Source organism: Pararge aegeria, chromosome 10, assembly GCF_905163445.1.
Source record: "Pararge aegeria chromosome 10, ilParAegt1.1, whole genome shotgun sequence".
Lineage (NCBI taxonomy): Eukaryota > Metazoa > Arthropoda > Insecta > Lepidoptera > Nymphalidae > Pararge > Pararge aegeria.
In genome coordinates, this window is record NC_053189.1 from 6,867,634 (window position 1) to 6,892,994 (window position 25,361).

The 25,361-nt window shown below is 34.9% G+C and overlaps 3 protein-coding genes across 3 annotated transcripts in view; 1 reads left to right on the plus strand and 2 right to left on the minus strand.

Annotated features, from left to right (window-relative positions):
• LOC120626678 (suppressor of lurcher protein 1-like) overlaps positions 1–25,361 on the minus strand; it is a 377,806-nt gene that overhangs the window by 68,318 nt on the left and 284,127 nt on the right. The window lies entirely within an intron of this gene.
• Positions 163–2,465, plus strand: LOC120626680. The gene is made up of 2 exons (XM_039894295.1): positions 163–362; positions 1,674–2,465. Exons 1-2 carry the CDS (start codon positions 188–190, stop codon positions 2,450–2,452), a joined length of 954 nt encoding a protein of 317 aa, XP_039750229.1. The 5' UTR covers positions 163–187; the 3' UTR covers positions 2,453–2,465.
• LOC120626679 (protein ANTAGONIST OF LIKE HETEROCHROMATIN PROTEIN 1-like) lies at positions 357–3,500 on the minus strand. Its single transcript, XM_039894294.1, has 2 exons — positions 3,093–3,500; positions 357–1,395 (listed from the first exon to the last, which is right to left on the minus strand). The coding sequence occupies exons 1-2, from the start codon at positions 3,374–3,376 to the stop codon at positions 477–479; spliced, it is 1,203 nt and encodes a 400-aa protein (XP_039750228.1). The 5' UTR covers positions 3,377–3,500; the 3' UTR covers positions 357–476.

The following is a 25,361-nucleotide window of genomic DNA, read 5'->3' on the forward strand; positions in this document are numbered from 1 at the left end:
CGTAGCATCCGCAAAGAACAATTTCATATAGGTATCTATTGTAAAGCGTGATAAACGCACGCGGGACGCGGGGCGCTGTGCGGGGCGTCACCCCGGTGCGGGGTATCCGCATGCGTAAGCGCTGCCTACAACTTCAGTGCCCATTTTAGAGTCGAGCGGGGCGCACGCGCCGTATTGTACTACCGAAATGAAAATCGATACAGAACGAGTAATCATTGAAGTTCATCTGCGGCCCGTTTTGTGGGATAAACGCAATGAATTATACAAAAACAGGGACGCGAGGGAGGCTGCATGGAGAGATATTTTGAAGGAATTGGCACCTAACTACGAAAATTTGAGCGAAGAGGAAAGAAAAGAGGCGGGTATGTGTTTGGTTCATTATTTTATTTATACAAGCATCATTACTTTATTAATATAAGCATAATTATTTAATTCACAAATAACATCAAAAACCTTCTAAAACCTTTTGAGTTTAGTTAATTAATTATATATCGGTGTTGCCAGGAGACTTTTCCTTCATTGATAAAGTAATCTGCAAATATATCTCTGATATTACTTGCCGACGTATTACTACTTTCAGTCTGCTGCCTGGGTAGTGGTCCCGTAAAACCATTTGTGACAAATGTATGGCTGACCTTGTAGCCATCCCGTTTCCTTATGAAATTGTGAAGTACACATGCCGTCTTGACTATTAATTGTGCTAGATCTAACTTGACATTCATGGATCTGTGAAATATTCTAAATTTATTTGACATAATTCCAAAAGTGCATTCTATGTACCTTCTAGCTCTGGACAGACGGTAATTAAATATTTTCTTTTTGTAAGGTAAATTATCACGAGCATAAGGCCGCATCACATGTGATGATAAACCAAATGCCTCGTCTCCCACTATCACGAACGGCAACTTTGCTCTTACACTAGATGGATAAGCTACTTCGGGGCAAATAATAGGCAACTCTTGCGGGTCAGGGATACCCAACGTGTTACTTTCCAGTTTCGTATACAATTGACTCCTTCTAAAGATGGTTGAATCGGCGTTGCTTCCACTGGTACCGACATTAATATATGTAAAATTATAATCAGCATCACACATTGCGAGGAGCACTACAGAATAATATTTCTTATAATTAAAATATAGTGATCCACTGTGCGGCGGCCGAATCACTCTTATATGTTTTCCATCAATTGCACCCAAGCAATTAGGAAAATTTGTATATGTGAGAAATCCCTCTGCGATTTCTTTCCATTTGATCCCATTAAGCTGTGGAATACATTCAGACTTTAGTTCAATCCATATTATGTAACAAACTTGTCTTACTATTTCGCTAATTGTTGCAATTCCAATCACATAGGAATAGTGTAGATCAGTGAATGTATTACCAGTTGCCAAATATCTGAAAACAAAAACAATATATTAATAATATGATAACATAATATATTAATAATGCTGACATCAGACATAAGACAGCATGCACCGCTCGAATTTTACTTCAGAAGAAAAATAAATACCCTTAAGGTGAAAGGGCACGGAAGTAGCTAGCGCTAGAAGTTTTTAATTCGTTTTAACTACAGTACTATAGCTACGTTAGATTTTATTGGTACTGGTTTTGGGTAACTTGATCTGAAACTGTGTGTACTTTTGCCACTTACTTATTATATTTTGTCATTTCAGACAAGAAAATACAACAACGCTGGCGAACAGCAAGGGACACTTACCAGAAAGACAAGATATCTGAAAAAAATCAGCCATCCGGCTCTGGGAGTAAGAAGAAGAAGAAGAAATATTCTTACTATGACATTTTGACTTTCTTAGACAGTACAACGGAAACTGCTGGAGAAGAGTCACTCTGTGAAGAAATGTCTGAACAAAGTAATTTAGAAACACCTAATGAGTCCACGCAACCAGATACTTCACGTCAAGAAAGTTCTCACCCAACATCAAAACAAAAACAAGTAAAATCTAAAAAGCAAGCACCATCTGAATTTGAGGCACAGTTATTAGAATGCTTAAAGTCTAATCAACTGGAGCTAGAAAGTGAGGATTTGGCTTTCTTTCAGTCTCTGCAGCCTTCATTAAAAAGATTCACTAGATATCAAAAACTAATGTTCAGAACAAAAGTGTTAAATATAGTTATGGAAATGGAAAGTCAAACACAACCTGCATACTACAGTCCCATACCTACAACAAGTTCTAGTGGTTTTACTGAGCTTGACAGTTTGTCACCGATAAATCAAGATTACCAAACCAATAGTATAATCCAGGATACTTCGAGTCTTAACGACAATGCTATTAGTTCTGCTGCAGTGAATGACAATGAAACTCTTATTTCGACTGAAAGCGGCCTGTTTAATATCACGTCTTATGACGTAATTTATACCCCAGCAACAACATCATCTACAGGCGAAAGTAATGTCAACGCTCAGGATACAAATTTACAAAGAAATGAATGATGTAAAATTTGATTTTTTAATTTATGAATAAAACTCTTTTTATTAAAATGAGTACGATTAACTTTTTTTCTCCAGTTTCTCTCTAATTGTTTGTTTAGTCATATGAGTGCGGTTGTACACACGGCACAGATCAAGTTACTCAAATCCAGTATAAGCGGGACTCCGACGGGTTACCTAAGTATGATAATACGCAAGGCGCGAGTTCCATTTATGCTGGTTTTGGGTAACTTGATCTGTGGCCATGTGTACTTTATCAGATAAAAAAAAGGATTGTGTATGTAGGTTGAACGTACCAATCCCAAACCAATTAAGGACTTTTTTTGACTTTAAATTACTGTCATGTGCAAACCTATAACTTTTATCTATATTATAATAAGTAGCGTGTGATGAAAGGTAGGAATGATTCCACTTTAATGGCGACATTTTATGAGTGAAATAATCTTATTTAATGAAATTTCAACATGAAATTGAATGAAATTATGAACAATGAAATTTCAGAGTACATGACAAAATTTTTTTTTTGCACATGTAAATTTACACATGACAGTAATTTGAAGTCAAAAAACGTTTATCCTACCTGTTCAAATCCCTTTCCACTAAATCATAGCAGGAAATTAAATATTTAAAATTTAAAACTTACCTTAATGTAATAGCGAGCCTCTCAATCGGTTGTATTGTAATCCTTCGTAAACTGCTTTTTTGTAGCTTATTCTCAATTTTACACAACAGTTCATCAAAAGAACGAATGGACATTCGAAAGTAATTTTTAAATTTACGTTCATTATTTTGTAGTTTTCCAAAGCGTGTAACAAACGCCCCAGCAAGAAGCCTATTTTCAAGAAAGGGATCAACATGTACTCTTGTCTTCTTGTTTCGTCGTTTGTAAAGTATGTAAGCGACACATATTCTTCTGACATTGATCATTTTTGAACACGTCTATACCGTTACGCAGCCCGTAGAAAACTGAAACTCATGCTGCGTATGATCCGCAGCGTGAAATTTTACGCATGCGGTCCAATCCCGCGTGCGTGAGCAAATCCGCGTGACACTAAAAGCGCCCTTAGAGCAGTTATTTCACATGGTAAGCCAAATGAAACTTTAAATATTATAAATTCGCCAATTAAAGTCTGGAGTCGAACCCGGAACAGACCACAACACACTGCTACGCCAGTAAGGTAGTCGAACCTCTTTGTACCTCAAATTATATCAAAATGAAAACACGAGTAAAAGCTTGTCCATTCATAAATCACCATTAAACTTACAAAGGTATTCAAAAGTTTTTATAACCAAACTCCTTTCACTGATATTGAATATAACTGAAGCAAAAGCATTCAAAGTATATTTAAATTTCAGAACTTTGCTAATTACTCTTGGCCAACGTCGATTGAGATGATTTATTGATGTTGCCCCTAACTCCTGAAATGTCACACTATAGTATTCTATTCCTCTATTAGACGGTCTATTTGTTAGATGCGGAATAGATGTTACGTAAGGGTCTAGCCATATAAGCATTTGAAAACCGCAGTCACGTCTGATGAAGTGTTCTTACTTACTCTTCTTTATTGTTCTTGTCTCATATAACTAATGCAAATATATTTTTTTTTAATACTACGACAATACACACATCGCCATCTAGCCCCAAAGTAAGCATAGCTTGTGTTATGGGAACTAAGATGTCTGATGAATATCTTTATGAATAATATACAAAAATACTTGTTATGTACAGATAAACTACCAGATACTGGAAAACACTTATGTTCATCACACAAACATTTTCCGGTTGTGGGAATCGAACCCACGGCCTTGGACTCAGAAAGCAGGGTCGCTGCCCACTGCACCAGTCGGCCGTCAATTAATAGTTTCATATGTATATGGGAACAGGGATACTATCGGAGTGATCTTTCTACGCGTTAACGGTCCACTACAGGGTACCGGCCTCCTGTAAGAATGAAAAGGGTTCAGGCCGTAGTCCACCACGGAGTGCGGATGGATAGACATTTTTGTTTTTTTTTTTGTATTTTTTGTTTTTTTTTTTAAATAAATAAATATACTACGACAATACACACATCGCCATCTAGCCCCAAAGTAAGCATAGCTTGTGTTATGGGTACTAAGATGACTGATGAATAATTATATGAATAATATACATAAATACCTATAATATATAGATAAACACCCAGACACTGAAAAACATTTATGTTCATCACAAAAACATTGTCCAGTTGTGGGAATCGAACCCACGGCCTTGGCTCAGCAAGCAGGGTCGCTGCCCATTGCGCCAATCGGCCGTCAAATCACATCACATGACACATCCATGAGAATATTATGGAGAATTCGCAGTCATCAAAAGTTTCACCACGATATTTTTTCTGCAACTTTAAAGCAAGTGATATTTACTTACTTAAATTAAACCTCACATAAATCCGAAAAGTTATGGGTGCGTTAGAGTTGCGATCGAACGCTCGGTGCCCCGAAAAGGAAGGCGCAAACTTTTACCCTCTAGGCAACCCCCTTTCGAGCTATCTTTATTAAATTGAAACTACACACGATTATCCATATACAGTCAAACCTGGGTAAGTGAGAACTGGATAAGTGAGAAAACTCTATATGTGAGAGTAATAGCCAGGACCCGTCATTTTAAGCTCCCAAAACCTCTATTAGCGAGAAACAGAAACCTTTGTAAGAGAGAGTCGTTTTTCCCTCACGGACCTCCATAAGTGAGACTGCTACTTATCTATACCTCTATAAGCGACAGTCGAGCAAGCAATATTCGACAAAATTTATGAGTTAGAGAAAAACATTCAAAATACAAAAACAGAAACCCAAACAAAATTCACGGATTTTTTTAAATGTAAATAAGTTCTAAATAAAATAAAATTACATAGTGCATGAATATGTCTTGTTATTGCTGCGTACCTCTATAAGAGAGAAACGCTACCCATGTACCTGCGATTTGAATCATGAATTAGCGAGAAACTCGGGTTAGTGAGAAACCTCTATAAGCGAGAATGAGATTGTGCTCCCTTGAACACTCGCTTATCCAGGTTTCACTGTATTTAAAAATAAATTATATTTTAATACATATTGTTTGCGTTTTTAAATATGTTAAACATGAGGAGTATATTTTATGGGTCGACTTTTTCACTAACATCCTGACGAAATATGTCAAGCGGAACTGCTATATTTGCGATTCGACCGCAGGAATTTCGAACTCCTGATGTAGACTTCAGACAGCGTATAATACTCTGCAATGAACATGTAAGCCTTATTCCTCCAACCATTATATTCCGTTTTGTCAAGTTTAAGATAACTTGCGAGAACCTATTGGTTTGGCGCGGAGCAATCGCAAGTGACCTGATGGTATGGCGCTCATATCTTGGAGGCTTGGAAGGTCACTTCTGTGGGATGCAACTTGTGTTGATACCCTAGCTGCATCACACAGCCAGGCCACTTCGTCAATGGTAGGTGCGGCTGCTTCCAGTGCCGAGCAGGCCAAGAGGCGTAAATATGAAAACCTGAATAGCAGCTTCATTTTTGTGCCTTTTGGAGTAGAGACTTTGGGACAGTGGAGTCCGGAGGCAAGAGCCCTTTTTAAAGAATTATCGAAGAGGGTTATCTAGTCTACCGGGCGAGACAGAGTCTAGAGCGGGCAGTTACCTTGGCCAACGAATTAGTTTGGCCATCCAAAGGGGCAATGCTGCCAGCATCTTAGGAACTTTGCATCGCTGCGGTGGTTTCGAGGACGTTTTAAATTTTATTTAGTTTTAAATAGTTCATTTTAGGTTATATTTATAAAACAATTATTTTAAAGAATAAATACTTGCGAGTCAAAACATAATTGCCAGGCAACCTTGAAATTCGAATGATGTCGCGATCCACCAATCCACCCTGGGCCAGCATGGTGGACTACGACTTTACTTACTTATTATGAAAGAGGACCCGTGCCCTGTAGTGGGCTGTTAATGGGTTGACATGATTATGGTGATGATGAGATGAAATAAAATAGTAATTCTGTTCTGTGTTATATGTTATATATTTATATAGGTATTTATGTTATATATTTATATATGTTGTATAAGATTGTTAGTAGTTTACATTAATTATGGGTAATTTCATGTATGTTTATATTTTATTTGTATTTATATGTAATATATTTATATATATATGTATTTTATTTATATATTTGTATAATTTTAAATCTTATTTATTGCACCACCTACCTCTTTTCTATGTTTTTTCCTTTTACGCCATTGATTGCCTGGAAGAAATCGCTATGTAGCGATAAGGCCACCAAATTGTACTCTCTTGATATGTATTTATATCTCTGTAACTACTTTTTTCTTTGGTGTACAATAAACGTGTATTCATTCATTCATTCATTTATTCTTTAATTATTTCAAAGATGTGCTTTATACCGCTTTATGTAGTTAAGCACGTGCTTGATATGTATACAACGGACTCTATAATAATATTTAAGGTTAGTTGTTAGCATATATTTTAACAGATCACGAAGTTCAAGTTTACTGGTTTTAGGATTAATAGGTTTTCGGTTTCTATTGGTATTGGCAAGAGATTTTCAGTATCAGCCCCGAATTCGGAAAATAGCGATGTACACTTTCACTCTGGACAGCGCATTAATATAAAAAATATTGCTTGTTTTGTTTGTTTGAACGCGCTAATCCCTGGAATTACCAGTCTGACTAGAAATATCTATTTTGCATTTGTTTTTATTTTAATGATCATTCATCAGCCTATTAAAGTTCCTTTGCTGGTTTCCTCCCTTATAGAGAGAGCATTTAAGAGCATTTAGGTTTTCCCACTATGATGAAAGCGGGTTGGTGGGTTTTTACCATTACATCCACGTTTGTTTAAAAGCCGACAACGGCGGCTTAACGCTCTATCGTCTCGAGATTTTTTAGCAGAAAAATCCAAAGGACAAAAATTCGTGGCTAGACGCGGAATCAAACCCAAGACCTCGAGTCCCAATTGAACACGCGAACCACTAGATCAACGAGGTTGTAAAATATTAACACACTATAGTAGTTAAATAAAAGCTTACAAAGGTAAAGCACCTTTTGACCTTGTACTTAACTTCGTTAGGATCTACGACCTTGACCTGAATGTATCAAAGGAGGCCAGTTGAATCTGGATGAAATAAAATCTCAGAAGTTTCTAAAAACTTTAACCATAATGAAAACTAACATTGTAGTCAAATGCTATTTTGAATTTTTTTTTGTGACCTCTCAAGTTTTAGGCCACTAAAATTTTAAATATCCCACTAAGGCTATCAAAACTTAGCCCATTATCAAATCGGGTCAATGTTACAACGCAGATATTTGATATTCACGATCTCATCTAGGCCGCACCGCCCTTAAACTCCACATGTATTCACTATTCAGCCATAAACAATGAAGTTCAACAGAATACCTAAGGGTATTTACAAACGAACTACATTTGAAATACAAACCTCCTGCGAAATTGCAGTTTAGATGCAGAGGTGATAAAACTGTTTCAAAACTGCACATAAACTGTTCTCAAACTGCACTGTTACAAGAACTGTCTCGTTTTAGGGCGGAAACATAATTTAGAAACGCCGCGCGATCTATGATACATGTTTTTAATTAATTTCTATCATCTTGTTTTTTAACCAATGTTAGGTTTAAATTCATGAGGTTAATTTAAAGTAAACTTACTATTTATATTATGTTTCAGATCTATTCAATGAAACGTATATTATATAACTGCATCGGGAAGGAAATATAAAATCGGTTCTAACTTTAACCTTTTTACAATTATAGGTGTAATAAATATGAAATTCAGATAATATTATACAAGAATAGGCGAATCACTCATAAATTTTCGAATTACTAGAAAAACGGAACTCTATTACTAAGATTCCGCTGTCCGTCTGTGTGGCTGTCTGTCTGTCTTTCTGTCTGTCTGTCTGTCTGTCTTTCTTTCTGTCTGTTTGTCTGTCAGTCTGTCTGTCCAACAACCATCATCGTTAGACAGTTAGACAGTTGAAATTTTCACAGTTGATGTATTTCTGTTGGCACTATAACAACAAATACAAAAAAAAAGAATAACATACATTTTTATAGATTCGTGCGCGGGTCCGATGCCCATTTTGCCGGTATTTATCATAAATCGCCTACTAGCCATAAACCAAAAAAGCTCTACAATGCAGTTTAAAAACGTTTAATTGAGAAGAAGTACAAGAAAACAAGAAGTATTAAACAGACATTTAGATCGCAACTCATCATCTAACCGATGTTTATAGCTTTTGTGTGGCTAGAAACATATTCTAGCCACACAAAACCATTTACCTAACTATAAATTCAACACGTGTCTCATAGGATCGCGAATCGTGGCGTTTCAAAATTATGTTTCCGCCCTAAAGTAACGCGCGCTTTTCAAGGTAACACGTCAGTTGACAGAACAATGAAGGGGAAACAAAACATGGGAACAATCCTTGATAAAATACTCTTTCATCATTGTTACACTTGATTATAAACCTAGTATATTGTTTGAGTATTTCGTTTATCTAGTTTTAGCATCTTCGACTGTGGATTACGAGGTTTCGGGTTCGATTCCCAGGACATGGGTTTTTCTTTTAAAACAAATTCAGTACCTTTCCGGAGTTAGGGCATTGGAGAGTACGTAAAGCAATTGCTCCCGGCTACTATCACTGACACTTGCAATAATCTTTAAACGCCGCCAACCCTTATTGAAGCAGCGTGGCGGATCTATACTCTATAACCCTCTCTCCTATGCGTCTAGCAGTGAGCCATTAATAGGTGAGGAAAAATGATATAGTTATGTTAGATATAAATAAGTTGAATGAGCTGGTAGAGCATCCTTCACACAAATAAGTTAACTGGATGGGTAACCAATCTCTAATTTGTATATTCTGACCAACACGTAACGATCCTAAGGAGCCGAGCAAATAGAAAAAAACAGTCAGACAGAAAGGTAAACGAAAACGAAGTATTAATGCGGGCAATGCGACGCCGTAGGTCGGTGTATATTGTAAAGCATATGCATAAAGCATCTAAGGTTATAATAATGACGACAACGCAACCGCAGTATTTAAATTTCTTACATAGACACTCTTACCGCGTAAAAACGCGGCAGGTTTAGATTGTGTGTGTTAAAAGTGAGACATTAATAAATAATCGTGTCAATAATACTGTAATCATCAGTTTCTACCGTTGAATCAATTCTTATTTATATGTATTTATTTCCCAGTCCATTTGTTATGAGGGCTATATTTTATCCTCGAAAATTTAAATGTTCCCACAGTAATGGCGATATCCAAATTGGAAAGCTACACCTATTGTTTGGCTACATTTTATCTCGGTAAATTCATAACGTCATTGTGTGCGAAACAATATTAAACGCAAGAAAACTTGAAAATAAATGAAACAATTTAAACAAAAAATTAAACTTTGTCAATACTCAATATAATGCAATCAATTCATCTGTAAGTACCCAGATATGATCATATTATTTGATTGTTATATGGCTTTTTTGCCAATAAGCTTTAGCGCTTTTATTATATCGATATAATTGATATGCGACATTCTGTATGACATAGTATATAATATCAAAATCAATTCATAATTTGCGTAGTAATAGCATATTTTACATTAAAAAAAATCCTCTTCCAGTTTTGAAATATCAATGAATAAACCTACATGAATAATTGAATAAATATTTTTTACAATCTGTAAAATATTTGCAGGTATTCCAATCAATTATCAATAGGTACTACATTTTTTTTAATTTCGCATTGAAACCTCATCGAAACAAATCGTTACCAAAGCTTTCAATACTAAGTTCGGAAGAAATGAATGCTTAGTTTAGAAATGTATGTAATAATATAATACGATTCCTAAGGTGATTTTGGACCTGCCAATGCACAAGTTTAAAGAATTTGTTAAAACACATTTATTACAGCGAGGTTACTATACAATTGATGAATTTTTTAATGAAAAGGTTGCTTGGAAGCATCCGGCTCCGCTTTCAGCTCTCACAAAATAGAAAAATGAATGTTAAAATGCAAAATGTAAATTGTTGATGTTGGAAAAGAGCAACTGCTGAGTTTCTTGCCGGCTTCTTCTCGGTAGAATCTGCCTTCCGAACCGGTGGTAGAATCACTACAAACAAACAGACTTGACGTTTCAAAAGTGCTTATATTAGGCCTACTTGAAGTAAATGAATTTTGAATTTTGAATGAAGAAAGATTAATTTACCTGCAAAAAATATGTCCTAACTTAAAAGATTTGCTTCAGTAATTTTTTTGCTACTCTTAATTACATTAAAGGAAAATTTATTGAACTCATGAATCCTTCTTCTAGTAAAGTGCTTCTTTCGCGTTAACTTTGAAAGTTATCTGAACTTTTGAATATAAAGTGAATCGTAGACTTATCTTTTTACAAGTTTTCACGACTATAATAAGTTAAAGTTACAACGCAAGTTTTAAATATGCTATAATAAATATAGAGTGTAATCTTTTATCATAATTAAAGTTAATATAATAATAGAAGTAACTACTTGCCATTTTGATAGCTAACTGAAGTAAAGAAATAGTCACTAAACTTAAAATGTTTCTAGCGCCTAGTTCTAACTTCTTAATAGTAGATTAATGTAAAGTTTAACACTTACCTATATATCTGCTCGCGCTCTTCGCCATAGTTTCCGTCAGTTGACAACAAAATGAAAGGGAAACAAAACTCAAGAATAATCCTTGATAGGTTTCTCTGATCATCGCTACACTTTCGTCTAAACTTTGCGTCCAAGTGCAATAAACATCGTAACTGCGTAATACTGATTTAAAAGAAAAGCTCTTTTGATATTGCTTATAGCTGAAGCTCGCGTGGTAAGTCAGGTCACATACTAAAGTTTATTTTTTAATTCGGGTTTTTAATATTGTAAATTCGGAATGCGAAGTCACTTTAGTAGAATGTTGTCGGAAGGTTTGCAAGGTCGAGTGCTCTCGGCACCCAAGCACCGACTGAAATGTTTCTACGAACGGGTGAAAATCGTACCGGCGCAGTGCAGACTTGAGCTTGGACCGTACCGTGGTCCGTGTAGCTGTTTTAACAAGCTTTTATGTGTATTTGCAGCTAGTTAGCCTTCGTTTGCATGGATGACTTTTAGCCTAATGTCGCAGTTGATATTAATGAGCCGGCTGGCATTTTAATTAAATGCATTTGACATGCAAGCTGTACTCCGTTATGTAAACAGATTTTTAAGCAGCAATATTTATAATTTCAATTCGAATTGTGTTTTTGTGACCTTAAAATCATTCTAAGTTACGGATTTCGATCCTTTTTTTGGAGAATTATTTTGAGTGTATAATGGAATTCTATCCAACTTCTACTTCTTCAGTCCATTAAACCGCGTTATGTGGGGTTTACACAATATGTGACTAGACAAAAAGACTTGTTGTTTAGTTTCATAGCTCAACATTAACTAGTCTGTGAGATGGTTATAACAAAAAAAACCTGGCTAATTTTGTTTTGTACTCTTCTTAGACCAGGGCGCATTTGGAACCCTCCAAGCTTTAGTTTTAAGTTATCAAATGCAGTTATCACTATCACTAACATTAGTGTAACATGTTAAACGTAGGAACGCTTCATAAGTGTCTGTAGTAAGGTCTACATTAATAAATAAAATTTGTGTTTGAATTTGATTTTGTCAAATGTTTTAATGCTTCGTTAATTATTAGCATCACTGGAAATTACAACCCTATACGTTATCCTACGTTATAATTACAATTAATATTGTGTGTTCATTAACGTACTAAATTAATTATAATTATTAATAATAGATTTTTTTTTATTTCTATCGAATGTTTTGTTTAGTTGTTAGCATAAAAAAAAGACTACAAATTGTATGAATTTTAAAGGTACGTACTAGAATCGCTTTCAGAATTTATGGCTTATTCATTTGCCTATGTGAATTTAGAATTTGTTTTTAAAATGTGGAAATTTTCGCTCATGCTCCGAAATGTTTGTGGAAATTTGATATAATACTCCACTCTGCCAGTCCTCGTAACATTCGAGGGGCGCCTGGCGAATTTACGTATGGCTGGAACTTGTGGTTTACGAGCTATGTAAAATACCTGAACCTACTCTTGACTCTGATTAATAATGGAAGGCATGAGAGAAGTTACGATGTGGTATGAAAGTTTGAACCTGTTTGATTTTTAACAAAGTTTTCGTTGTTTGTCGACCTGATCCTGATATTGGTTTTTACATTTTAGGACATTTGAGACTTGAAGTACTTATTTCACTTGTTTCGTGGCTATTGCTCTCTTATAAAGGTCACTCAGAGAACCACTGAGTTTTACTATGCAATGGTGAGAGTTGTGCTCGAAGTATTACTCTACGTGATATTTTTGGTAATAAATGGATCCATTGAAGAACCAGATAAAATATTGACGTCTTCCCTGGCGCAACGGCGCAGAGGCAATTTGGGATGATTTCTGAATTCTCTCAATGAAAATAAATATTGACAATATTTTTTACCATTACTTCAATCCTTCAATGCAATATTAGTGTCGATATGCAGAATATTGTCAATAACATTGACGTGAATCGGAATTACTGGCCCACTACAGGTCACGGGTTTCCTCCCACTTTGAGAGGGGGTTAAGGCCGTAGTCCACCACGCTGGCCCAGGGCGGATTGGTGGACTTCACACACCTTTGAGAACATTATGGAGAACACTCAGGCATACAGGTTTTACTCACGATTGTTTTTTTGCCCTTACCGTTGAAGCAAGTGATATTTTGATTACTTAGACAAGTTAGAGGTGCGTGCTGGGATTCTAACTCGGCCTCCCGAAAGTGAAGTTAAAGTCCCAACCACTGGGCTATTACGGCTTCCGTTATTCAGGTATAGGCTATTATAAAAATTGAGTAATCCGTTCGATTCAGAAACCAAGTTTAATAAAACCAACCACAAACGTTTAAACTGCAGTCCTGGAGTCTGAACCTAGTTTAATGTGTAGGTTAAACCTGAGCTTGCTCGATCTCAGCTAGCTTTAACTGTGAAATTGGGCCTATTTCTACAATTAGGTTCGGTTCGAGCCAGCAATTTTTCGAGTATCAATTCAAATTGTGCGATTTACCGAGAGAAGGTCCAATTTACTCAAAATTACTTCACTAAACTTCTCCATCTCCCGCAATGGCATTGGAAATTTGATTTTGATTCCACTCTAACGCTACTTGTTACCGTCGAGTCTCTCGCCCGGTAAATTTATGTATGGCCCCCAACTTTGAATATACGATGCTAGAAAAAATAACCCACTCCTCCGCACTGAACTTGGGCTGATAAATAACGAATGTTTGCAGAATTCTTTAGAGTACAGTTTGTCAGCAAAGGCAAAAGGTGTAGCTTGTAAATAAGAATTGATTTTTTATGTACAAAAATATGATAGAGTCAGAACATTCAGGCATTGTCATTTTTACTTTTTTAGTCTTCTTAATAAGACCCCTGACCACTTTACCAAAGGTTAGACTGGTAGAAAAATTTGCCGTTATGACTGAACTTACTTAATCCAAGAAAAATATAGAAACACAGTTGATGCAAAGTAAACACTTAATTGTTACACATTTTTCTCAAATAAAAAATCGTTAGTTTAACGTGTTTTATGCTCCTTTGATTGAGACCACAGCTCCAACTTTACAAATTTGTGTTTTATTTAAGAGTGCCAATTTATTTATACAATTAATGAATACTACTACCTATATATTTCTAAGCAAACTCTCCGACTTACTGAGCTTAAGAAATAGCTATGTGTCCGATTAACATTACAGATGGTATTTTAATATCCTCAACACGGCATATCCCCACCAAGCTGCTCAAATATGGGTTCGTGGGCTTTAAATGATTATCTTCCCATGTTAGTGATGATAACCGGATCTGAGGGTTAACTTAACTTACTCTGCTAGGCCCGGGTCAGCGCCAATTAACAAACTCCGTACTGGTTTTTTTTAACAGAATACTTTCATATAAATACTGTAATAATCAAATATCCGGTAATCGAAAGCAGGACCTAGTGATCTGGATATTCAAATTCAAATTCAAAAATGTTTTATTCATGTAGACCTTATTACAGGCACTTATGAAGCGTTCATACATTTAACAAGTTACACTAGTGTTAGTGATGGTGGTGACTGCATTCGTTAACTTAAAACTAAAGCTAGGAGGGTTCTAAACGTGCCCTGGTCTAAGAAGAGTCCACAACAAACATAGCCAGGTTTATTTTGTTATCACAATCTCACAGTCTAGTTAATGTTGAGCTATGAAGTAAGAGCAATTCATACCCAAGCTTTTTTATGATACATGTAATCCTTAATAGTATAATGGGATTTTGCTAGTCAAACATGCTAACAGATGGACCACTAAGGCAGGCAGATATATTATTATTATAAAGAAGTATGTAAATTGAAGTAATGTTGTAAATAATAAGCTACAATGTGCATAAAACGTATAGCTTTTGAGCGTGCAAAATCTCTTGACCTATTTGTTTATAGGTGCTTTGTGGCTTATTACAGTTTCCCGTATAATTATGTTTTTGAGTTCAAAACTTCAAAGTTCACGTGATAATATTACTTCTTATTAAACTCAGATAAATAATCTAAGACTAAATTACTACATAACAAGTAACTACGTACTTCAAAGTATTATTGGGTCTATTCGTAGTTTTTTACCTTATGCTTTGAAATTTAAATCATTATCAGGTCTATTAGCTGCAATGTCAGTGGTAATCGTTCCATCCCTTCGTTATTTTTATAAAATTTTTGGTTCTGTTGCCGCGCTTCTGCAGGGGCAATGAACTCAGGATAACATTGATAACTTTTTTTGGGGACCATAATTATCTATATTTATCGAAGGGTAAATCTTTCGTGATTGTTTACGTTTGTATTATTATCTTAAACCTTAAAATAAAAAATACGTGGTAAAAATTACAATTTAGATTATGTATGACGTATTAAAATATGCGCACTGGTTTTTTTTGCTTTTACATATTGGCACTAAAAAGAAAGTCTTTATATATCATTGAGCTGTCGGCAAAAGAAAATAATAAACAACAAGGCCACGATAATAATTGAGTTTAGATTGCAGAAAAATTATGATGCGCTAAGCGGGGGAGATTTTAAAGCAATTAGTTGAAAATGCGAAAACGCTGCCATTCGAGAAATTATTACAAAGTAAAGACAAAGGCAGCCAGACGAGTCGACTACAAGCGTTTTAATATCAAAGAAATAATTTACAAGTAGACAAATGAAACGTACATAATGGCAGCATTTTATCTTCTTCAGTAGAAATGATCTTCCTACCTACAGCTAGTTTCTGCAGGCAGGCATCTTTATAGACCAAGTCAATAATCTTTAGCTTAGGAACAAGGACTCATGAGCATTGTCGTAGGAAATATTTTTTTTAAAATGTTATAGTATAAATTAGTAACCATAATAATAGTGTAATATTAGTATATTATAAATGCGAAAGTATGTTTGTTTCTCCATCAATAACGTATACAGAAAAATGAAAAAAAAAACATGAAGAATCGTCGTTTATTTACGTCCTAACAAAGTAACCAAAGGAATTTATTTTTGGTACAGAAATAGTTGAAAGGACTGCGTCCTGAAATAGTGTACTGTTCTGTATGCATGATCGGTGTCCTATTCCTCCTGGCAAAGTTATTCAAATTACCACGCGAGCGAAGCCGCGGGTAAAAGATAGTAATTTGTATAAACAAAACCTTTAATTCCTAACATCATGGGGCAGTTTTTCTAAATTAGTCATCATGCCTGTTTGTCAAGTTATAATAGTTTGGAGTTATAGCCATAATTTTTCTTATGTCATGGTTTCGTGCTCTTACGTAAGCCCACTTCAACTGTTAGCTAAGCTTAGGCAATACTTCATTTTGACGTCAAGTAAAGCTACCAAAACGGCGTACCGTTTTTCATGTGGCAATAGTTTATTTACTCTATCGCAAAAATGTATAAGGCATTTAAATTTAATTTTTTTATATGTGAACGAAAAAGCGCCTTGACCACTTCTCATGTACTAAGAATGTACCTCAGAGTAGGTTTTAATAGGCCACTAATTTCATAATAAATTTTTTATAGATTTTATCAAATATAGATTTTATAATAACTTGCTTTCCTATTTGCCTGCTATATTATAAGAATACTAAAAAGTACTAACAAAAATAAAAGTAATGGAAAAATGGTTAATAAACGTACCTATTCGAAGACGTTAGCAACAGCGTAATCGTAAAAAATCTTAAAACCTCACTTCTGTGCTACCTGTGCTCATATCAGTCAACTATCCAATTTTTTCTAACAATAACCTCAGTTTGGGGTCAACCACTAGAAATATAAAACGCACACCTATAGTAGGTAATCGTTAGGCAATTCAATTATAGGTATTATCAGCAAGGGATATTGGAAACCCGCTGGCTCTGCACTACGGCCGGATCCAATCAGTCTGCGTTATTACAAAAATGCTATTAAATATTTGGTTATTTGACCATTATACCTCGACACTCGTTCAATGAACAACAAAAGCTAGGGATGAACTATTCTTCCAAACTATTATAACCTGGCATACTTTTATTTTTTAGCTAACGTGGCTATAGGCGGGGCACGTAGCTTTGAGACCCGATGGACATTGGGGTCCCAAGGTGCTCGAATGGCAACGGAAAACGCAGCGTTTCTCGAAACCTAACTAAACGTGGTAGACGGACGAAAATAAGCGAGTCGCTGGGAACCTCTGAAAACCAGCGGCAAAGAACCTTGGATTTTAGAACTCTTTACAAAAGACCTACGTCTAGCTGTGGACGTTAAACGGATGACGTTATGATGGTAGTGATGAAACCTTAACGTTCCAAAATTAAGTTTGCGTTTGATGTTAATTTAGGATTATGATTTAATACAAGTGTCCACATTATTGAAATAATACTGCCGTTAAGCTTGAGTTAACTCTCCGTTATGAATTGTTAACCCTGAATTTGCATTTTGTAAGCGGAAAGATATTAACGTTTCACCAAAACGGGTATCGATTAAAATATTCAAATAAGCATCTAAAAGAGTTAACTGAAGCGCTCGTTAACCTCGTTTCATCTTTTTTACCTTACATTGTACTCTTAAATCTTCTTCTCATCTCTATCTATCTTTATATATTGGTAAATTTGAATGGGTATTCCTAATTAGGTGCTTTTATGAGTTATGTTGTGTATGAGTTCCAATGTAGCCCGCCAACCACAATAAAACAGTATGGTGGGTATGTTCTCTTAAACACTCTGTACATTGAGAGGGAATTCGTGCCCAGCAATGGTACATAGCTATAGGCTGAGGATTATGATGGCAATGAATTTAAACAATGATAACGAGTAGGTATGTATAAAATCAGCGGTTTGCTTCCACTGATATAGGTAGGAATCGCTATTTAGAAAGAAAGAAAAGAAGAATCGTCTTTATACACGTGTAAAATTGTAACATTTGTATGGTTTGTTTTAAATTTAAAAAAAAAAATTTACAACGGAGCTGGCTCAATATAGCTGCACACTAAAAGGCGCAGCACCGGTTGAAAGCCAGTTCTTTATTTTATCGCTACTTCATACTCGCGACGAAACGATAATGAACAATCAAAAAACGGGTCGATAACACAGAATAAAAAATCTAAATATCAAGACAATAATAATAATAAAGCGCCTTACAAAGAAATTAAAAAATTTAGAAACTATAATAAAAAGTAGGAAATACAAAAAAAATTTATCTAGACCAGCTTTTTCCATTCACTCTTACTATGCAGGTTGATCCACTAAGCATTTTTCTTATACAACGTGTAACTGAATTACGAAATAATATTGAAGGGTGCATAAGTATACTTCATAAGGAATCACAATGTAAAAATATTAAATCAAAAGGAGCAATTTTATCTTTCCATTCAAACCAATTAAAAGCATTCTAAGTTATGACAACCCTATTGAAGATATAAGACCGAAACGCGCATAGTATCTACGCCACGGGATGCGTATCTTTTAAAGTGAAAGGAGTCACTTAATTTTAATTTTGCATGCGATTTAAGGGCTGTTTCTGATTTTATGTGGTTTATTCGAAAATATTAGCGTTTCGGTTTCACAGATAAGTCTCAGAGACAGTAAAAAATGTACCTCTTAAACAGGTGAAGTAATATTTCCGTCTGTAAATAAATACGGAAATGTTACTTCACATGCTCAAAAGGTTGAGACGTTGAAAAATAACAACCTATTTACTCACTTCGATTCAACGTTGATTTCAAATAGATAAAATTAATTGGACGGAACAATACATGGTAAACGTATGTTTACATACAAAACAAACTGTACACTGGCTCATAAGCGTACGCTGCTAATTATATATGGGATTATTTATTTAGACTAATCTCGCTGATGCCTACCGCTTTGTATTAACAGTAAAATGAAATGGTTCGTTTAAATATTTGAAACTAGCTTTTCACGCTTACACGTATGCATAAAATGTATGTCTATTAGAGGCAGAGCTGTGTAAAAGGTATCATAAAACGTTTCATCTGCACCGAGCTGATAAAATTTTAAAACCTACGCGAATAAACCACCAAAAACAACTTTATCATCATCGTCATCATCATCATATCAACCCATTACCGGCTCACTACAGGGAACGTGTCTCCTCCCACGATGAGAAGGGGATAAGGTGGACTTCACAAGCCTTTGAAAACATTTTAGAACTCTCAGGCATGCAGGTTTCCTCACTGTCTTCCTTCACCGTCTAAGCAAATTATATTTTATAAATGAAAACGCACATAGCCTAGAAAGGTTAGACGTGCGTGATGGGATTCGAAATCGGAACGCCAAAAGTAAAGTTGAAGTGATACCCACTGGGCTATCACCGCTTTTCCTTCCTTAATATAACTAACCAATCCATTTGCTAGATTCTAAGAATAATACTCTACATATAGCCAGTGTTCTGGCCGTGTACCACTGAACTTTTAAGCGGTAAAATTAGGTCTGTGTACTGCAACGTAATCTCAACGAATGCGCTGACTCAACTAAACCACTCCGTTCACAAGATTCTTATGGAGGGGCTAATGAATAATAATGGCCGGGGCTTAATCTACTTAGGTTATTATTATTCAAAACATAAAAAAAAACGTGAGGTTATACATACCCATAAAAAGATACGAAGACATAATCGGTAATGCAAGCATTAAATACTAACTCTATTTTTTCTAACTCAACCAAGTTTAAGTTCTGGGAGACAACTGAAGTACTTGTTATATTAATTCTGATGGGAAATAGGAATTTCTCAGAGTTTCAAGTAACTAAGCTAAGTTTATCCTATTCCAACAGAGGAAATTTTCTTCTTAAAAGTCGGGGGACACCTTTAAACAGTGACGTGATAAAATCAGAAGGGAAAAGATTGTAAGAATGACGGATGATTAGAGTGGGCAGTGGACCTGATTTCTGGGTTCAAGGCTGTAGTAGGTTCTTTCCTACAACTAGAAAGTGTTTTGATGAACATGAATATTTTTCAGTGTCTGTCTCTTTATCTGCGTATTACAAGTATTTATGTATATTATTCATAAAAATATTTAATAGTTATCTTAGTACCAATAACACAATAGCTTTTGACAAGATAGCGATGTTTGTAGCATGCAAAGTACATGTCCTTTTCCATAGCATAGTCGACAGGCATACCTAATTTCAAAACTGTCTGTCTTCCCGCGGCTTAGCTCGTAAACAATTTTCAATTTTCACTCGGGAACTTCTCAAGGAATCGGGATAAACTGTAGCTAATGTTCTTTTCCATGTCAAAGGCGACATGCATGCCAAATTTCTTCAAAATCCGTTCAGCCAGTATTGCGTGATTGAGTAACAAACATCCGCTCTTTCACATTTATAACATAGATATATATATATATATATATATATATATATATATATATATATAAATATATATATATATTAGGAAGTAGGATAATATTCTAATGCATATAATAGTAACATAAATCATTTGTAAATAGAGTTCTTTATTAAAACGTTAGAACACAAATTAATCTAAATAACAGATGATCATCTGCAACTATGTAAGTAATTAATAACAACCGTTTAGACTAGTTTGCTCTTGTCGCGCATATATACATATATTTAGATTGGTACTTACTAACGTACGACATTTTACTATACATACAATATGATACCATCTAGACCCGTACCGTACTTAATTAACAATACCCAAAGTGAATTCCATCAATTAAGATTTTTCCAATTTTCCTCCAGTGCATTATGCGTTTTGTCCTGTTTTTTATTTTGTTTTTTCCATAAACAAAAGATGCTTTGAATATAATATAATTTTCTTAAGACCAAACTGAGTAATGAAACCAAAAATGACTACTGTCAATTTAGATTTAATATTTTGAAAAAATTAGACATTTGTTCTGTTCGTAATTTTTTTATTTCAGTAAAAGGGCTAACTTGTTAACTTAACTGCAATCTCACCGGGCGGAAAGGGGTAATGCAGTATTAGATGGTAAATGAGTAACCTGTTGTGAGTACGGTAGTTTAATTCTATAGCCTATAACAGGTTCTAAGCGGCATCGTACCTAAACGCTAAATAGTGTCTTTCTACACTTTTCCAATTTGAAATATATGAACGTAGGTATTCTATTTTTATCGTATTTGGTTAGCTGTAACTTTATATAATTACAGTTACCTATATCTTGCTATTTAACAAGAAATACTTGATATCAGTAAACTATAAAAGAATATTGAAAGAGGTAAAATTTTTGTTCCCCGCTCCAACTAACGTGTTTTAAGATAACCACGTCATTAGCACGTTTATTAGGATCCCAAAAAACTATATCACAATAATATTTTTGGTTACTAGGCAAGGTTTCAAACTCAAAACCAGTGTGTTGTTAATTAATCATTCTACGTGAGACTGAGAAACTAGTGACCTGTTAAATTTGAGTTAACACACGTTACAGTAGAATTAATCTTCATTCAAATATAGTGCGAGCATTTGCTATTTGCGTAAGTTGGTAGTTGGTCCGGCAAACCAACAATATTTATTTTAACTCGCTAACAATGCCTTTGAACTGAGAACAGATGCGACTGTATTCTGTAGCTGAACGTTCAACGGCCAATTATAACTTCGAAGGAGTCACTTCACATGTGTATTATACGCTGACTTGTGAGAGTTCACAAAGGCATGGAAAAAGACAAATAAAAGTTACAGCTACTTCCAATTTCAATGTCTGCGACACAACCTCGTTTTCGTTTGGGAAAATTTAAGGAAGCGGTCGTGAAGAAGGGCCAGCGACCACCGATGTGTAACGTTTCTACGTGACTGCCCAAAAAATACGTGTAATATTTTCAGGGTTCATACCGTACTCGTATTTAACATGTATGTATCTAGAATCCTGAATACCTTTGCGGTATTGTAAGAATCCTTACATCACCCTGAGTGAAACTAGGCTATAGTTTTTTCTAGACTAGGCTCTGTAATGTTTCATCGGCAACATCGCGCGATTTTAGGTATGATATAAATTATGACTTAGTTTCGAAAAGTAGTAGAACAAAAGTTGTTAGTTTTAATGATAGAAACAACAAGCTACAGCTACAGCCCTGTAATATTTAACTAGACGGTAATGTAACTAAACTATAAATAAATGTATATATATATATATATATATTTATATACATACATATAGTCCCTCTAAGCACTTCTCGCTATGAAAGTAGATGGATGAAAGAAATTATAAATTACACCATTCAGATTCTTCTGCTTTTCGCGGACTATCGCAAATTAAGCAATTAATTAATTTTCATAATATAAGAGGTGATAGCCTTCCACACTAATTGTTAGGACTTCCACTTCATTTTCGGGAAGACCGAGTTCAAAGGCGCCACGTGGCCGCCAACTTTTTTTCATACCGTACTCGTATTTAACATATATGTATCTAGAATCCTGAATACCTTTGCGGTATTGTAAGAATCCTTACATCATCCTGAGTTAAACTAGGCTATAGTTTTTTCGAAAAAAAAAAACCAATACCATTTTCAAATGTGTATTTTTTTAAATTTCCTTCTTGTTTAATGCTTTATGCAGTCTCTTTTAAGTTGCGTTGGTCTTTATTAGCGACTAGCTGATGATGGTTCACCCACGTGGCTTTATATTTTTGTGAAGAAAAAAAAATATAATAAAATTATTATTGAAGTTATAATTCTTTTGGCGCGTTAGGGAAACAGGTGAGAGTAAATTTTTAAGATGCGTGCGGACACCGTCACAAAAAACCGACACCATGAAGGTTTTTTCTAAAAAAGGTTTGACAGTGGACTTTCAATAATTCAAACAATACCTTTTTTCTATTGTTAGTGTCGTTTTTATCTACAAACGTAGAATAAGGCGAAAGATAAAATTGTTAAAAAGGTTTTTATCTTGTTACGCCAAATAAGTATAACTTCTAATGCGTGTACATAAGTATATACCCCCCTTTTTTATTTTTAAAATTAAATTAATGGAGATAATCATATCGTGCCATAATTGCATGAGATACTTTTTAATAATATAGCTTTCAATAAACGTTTTAAAGCTCAGCTTTCTTAAGAGTAAAATCTTTTCCTTTAAGCCAACACTACTTCATTATTCAGCGCGAATCGAATATTCCAACAATTTAAAATTGCAAAGATTGAATAAAAGCAAGATAGTATCACAAATTTACGTGAAACATGTTCACTGAAATAAAATAATATGTTCAGCTTGTTGGGTCGATAAAAATATAAATCCTGTATATATATTTTTAAGCTCTCTCTCTCTAAGCCTGTAGTTGCTCACATTAAAACTATGACTTTTTTTTTTAACTAGATAGTTTGTGAAATATTCAATATTCAATATTTTATATAGATACTCTACTTGTTACTTCTCTGTAATGTTTCATCGGCAACATCGCGCGATTTTTGGTATGATATAAATTATGACTTAGTTTCGAAAAGTAGTAGAACAAAAGTTGTTAGTTTTAATGATAGAAACAACAAGCTACAGCTACAGCCCTGTAATATTTAACTAGAAGGTAATGTAACTAAACTATAAATAAATGTATATATATATATATATATATATATATTTATATACATACATATAGTCCCTCTAAGCACTTCTCGCTATGAAAGTAGATGGATGAAAGAAATTATAAATTACACCATTCAGATTCTTCTGCTTTTCGCGGACTATAGCAAATTAAGCAATTAATTAATTTTCATAATATAAGAGGTGATAGCCTTCCACACTAATTGTTAGGACATCCACTTAATTTCGGGAAGACCGAGTTCAAAGTACGTGGCATAAAAGGCGCCACGTGGCCGCCAACTTTTTTTCTATTCTTGGGATTTTAAAGTCGATTTAGGTAGCCTACTAACGCGGATGGAATTGTTATACTTATAAAACACCGTAATACCCCACTGTACATTTATATTTCCATTATGAGATACGGAATCTGAAAAACAAACTTTAACTCGCAATAGTAGTCTTAAATTCGCAAATAAGTGCACGATCTCGTCGCTTGATGCAATTAAGCAGATCGTCAACTGGAGAACCCTAACGAGCGGCGTGATTGCTAATACAGAGTTTACTTTGCAAATTAGACTGTTCTACGTACACTAATACCACTTTTATAGGTTATATTATATTGCGTCATATCTATACTTATTTTGTAACGTCATAGCCATACAAGCGGTGATAGCCTGGTAAGAGCTTCGGTTTCACTGTCGGGGTGCTGAGATTGAATCCAGGTACGAATCTCTAACTTTTCTAAATTATGTGCGTTTTAAGCAATTAAAATATATCTTGGATCTATAGTGAAAGAAAACATCGTGAGAATGGAGAATGGAGTACTCTCAGGCATTTCCTGCATGCCTGAGAGTACTCCATAATGTTTTGAAAGACGTGTGGAGTCCACCAATCCGCAACTGGGTGAGCGTGGCGGACTAGGGCGTAAACCCTTCTCTTTGTGGGAGGAAACCCGTGCCTTGTAGTAAGATGGTATGGCATCATCCAATCATAAAATCAAATCAAATCATCAAATCATCAAATCTACGTCCTACTTTCTACTAATGTTATAAAAGCGAAAGTATGGATGGATGGATGTTTGTTACTCTTTCACGCAAAAACTACTGAACTAATTTAGCTGAAATTTGGAATGGAGATAGATTATGCTCTGGACACGTAGGAAATACACATAAGAAAAAAATACAGTTCCCGCGGAATTACCGGGGTGTTATAAGTTTGACGTGTCTGTGTGTTTGTGCGTGTGTCTGTGGCATCGTAGTTCCCGATACGGGCGAACCGATTTTGATTTTATTTCGTTTGAAAGGTGAATCAGTCTAGAATGTTCTTAGCTGTGTTTGATTAAAATCGGTCCAAAATTGTCGGCGCCACAAAACTAGCATATTTTTTGGTATCAAATGCTTGAGTTGTATAATAATGTGCACTACATTATTTTAACACGGGGTTTTTTTAAATTTGACGCTTATAAATTTAGCTCTAAACTACATGCTCCGCCAATTGTCATTTCAGATTAGCAACTCGTTGAATAAAGTGTTTCAATGTCTACTTAGTACCTAATATGTAAGTATATATCACGTAGGCGTGGTTATCCATCCAGTAACTACCTCTCTACTTTGATTTGCGTCAGCAGTATGACCTAAATGATAAATAGTTAAAGCATATATCAATTGTTAATATACACTGTAATAATTCATAATTTATTAATCAATATAAATTCATATTAATCCGGTCGTAATTATACCGTAAGTTTCAAAGGCCTTCACTTATATATCGCCTCAACACCTTTCAAACGCAATTTCAATG

What these genes read in the sequence shown, in the direction of transcription:
- LOC120626680 (XM_039894295.1), top strand. Translation starts at nt 188, where the DNA reads ATGAAAATCGATACAGAACGAGTAATCATTGAAGTTCATCTGCGGCCC. An exon ending in AGAGGAAAGAAAAGAGGCGG is followed by an intron (nt 363 to 1,673) that starts GTATGTGTTTGG and finishes TTGTCATTTCAG; the next exon opens with ACAAGAAAATACAACAACGC.
- LOC120626679 (XM_039894294.1), bottom strand. Translation starts at nt 3,376, where the DNA reads ATGATCAATGTCAGAAGAATATGTGTCGCTTACATACTTTACAAACGA. An exon ending in AGGCTCGCTATTACATTAAG is followed by an intron (nt 1,396 to 3,092) that starts GTAAGTTTTAAA and finishes TTTTGTTTTCAG; the next exon opens with ATATTTGGCAACTGGTAATA.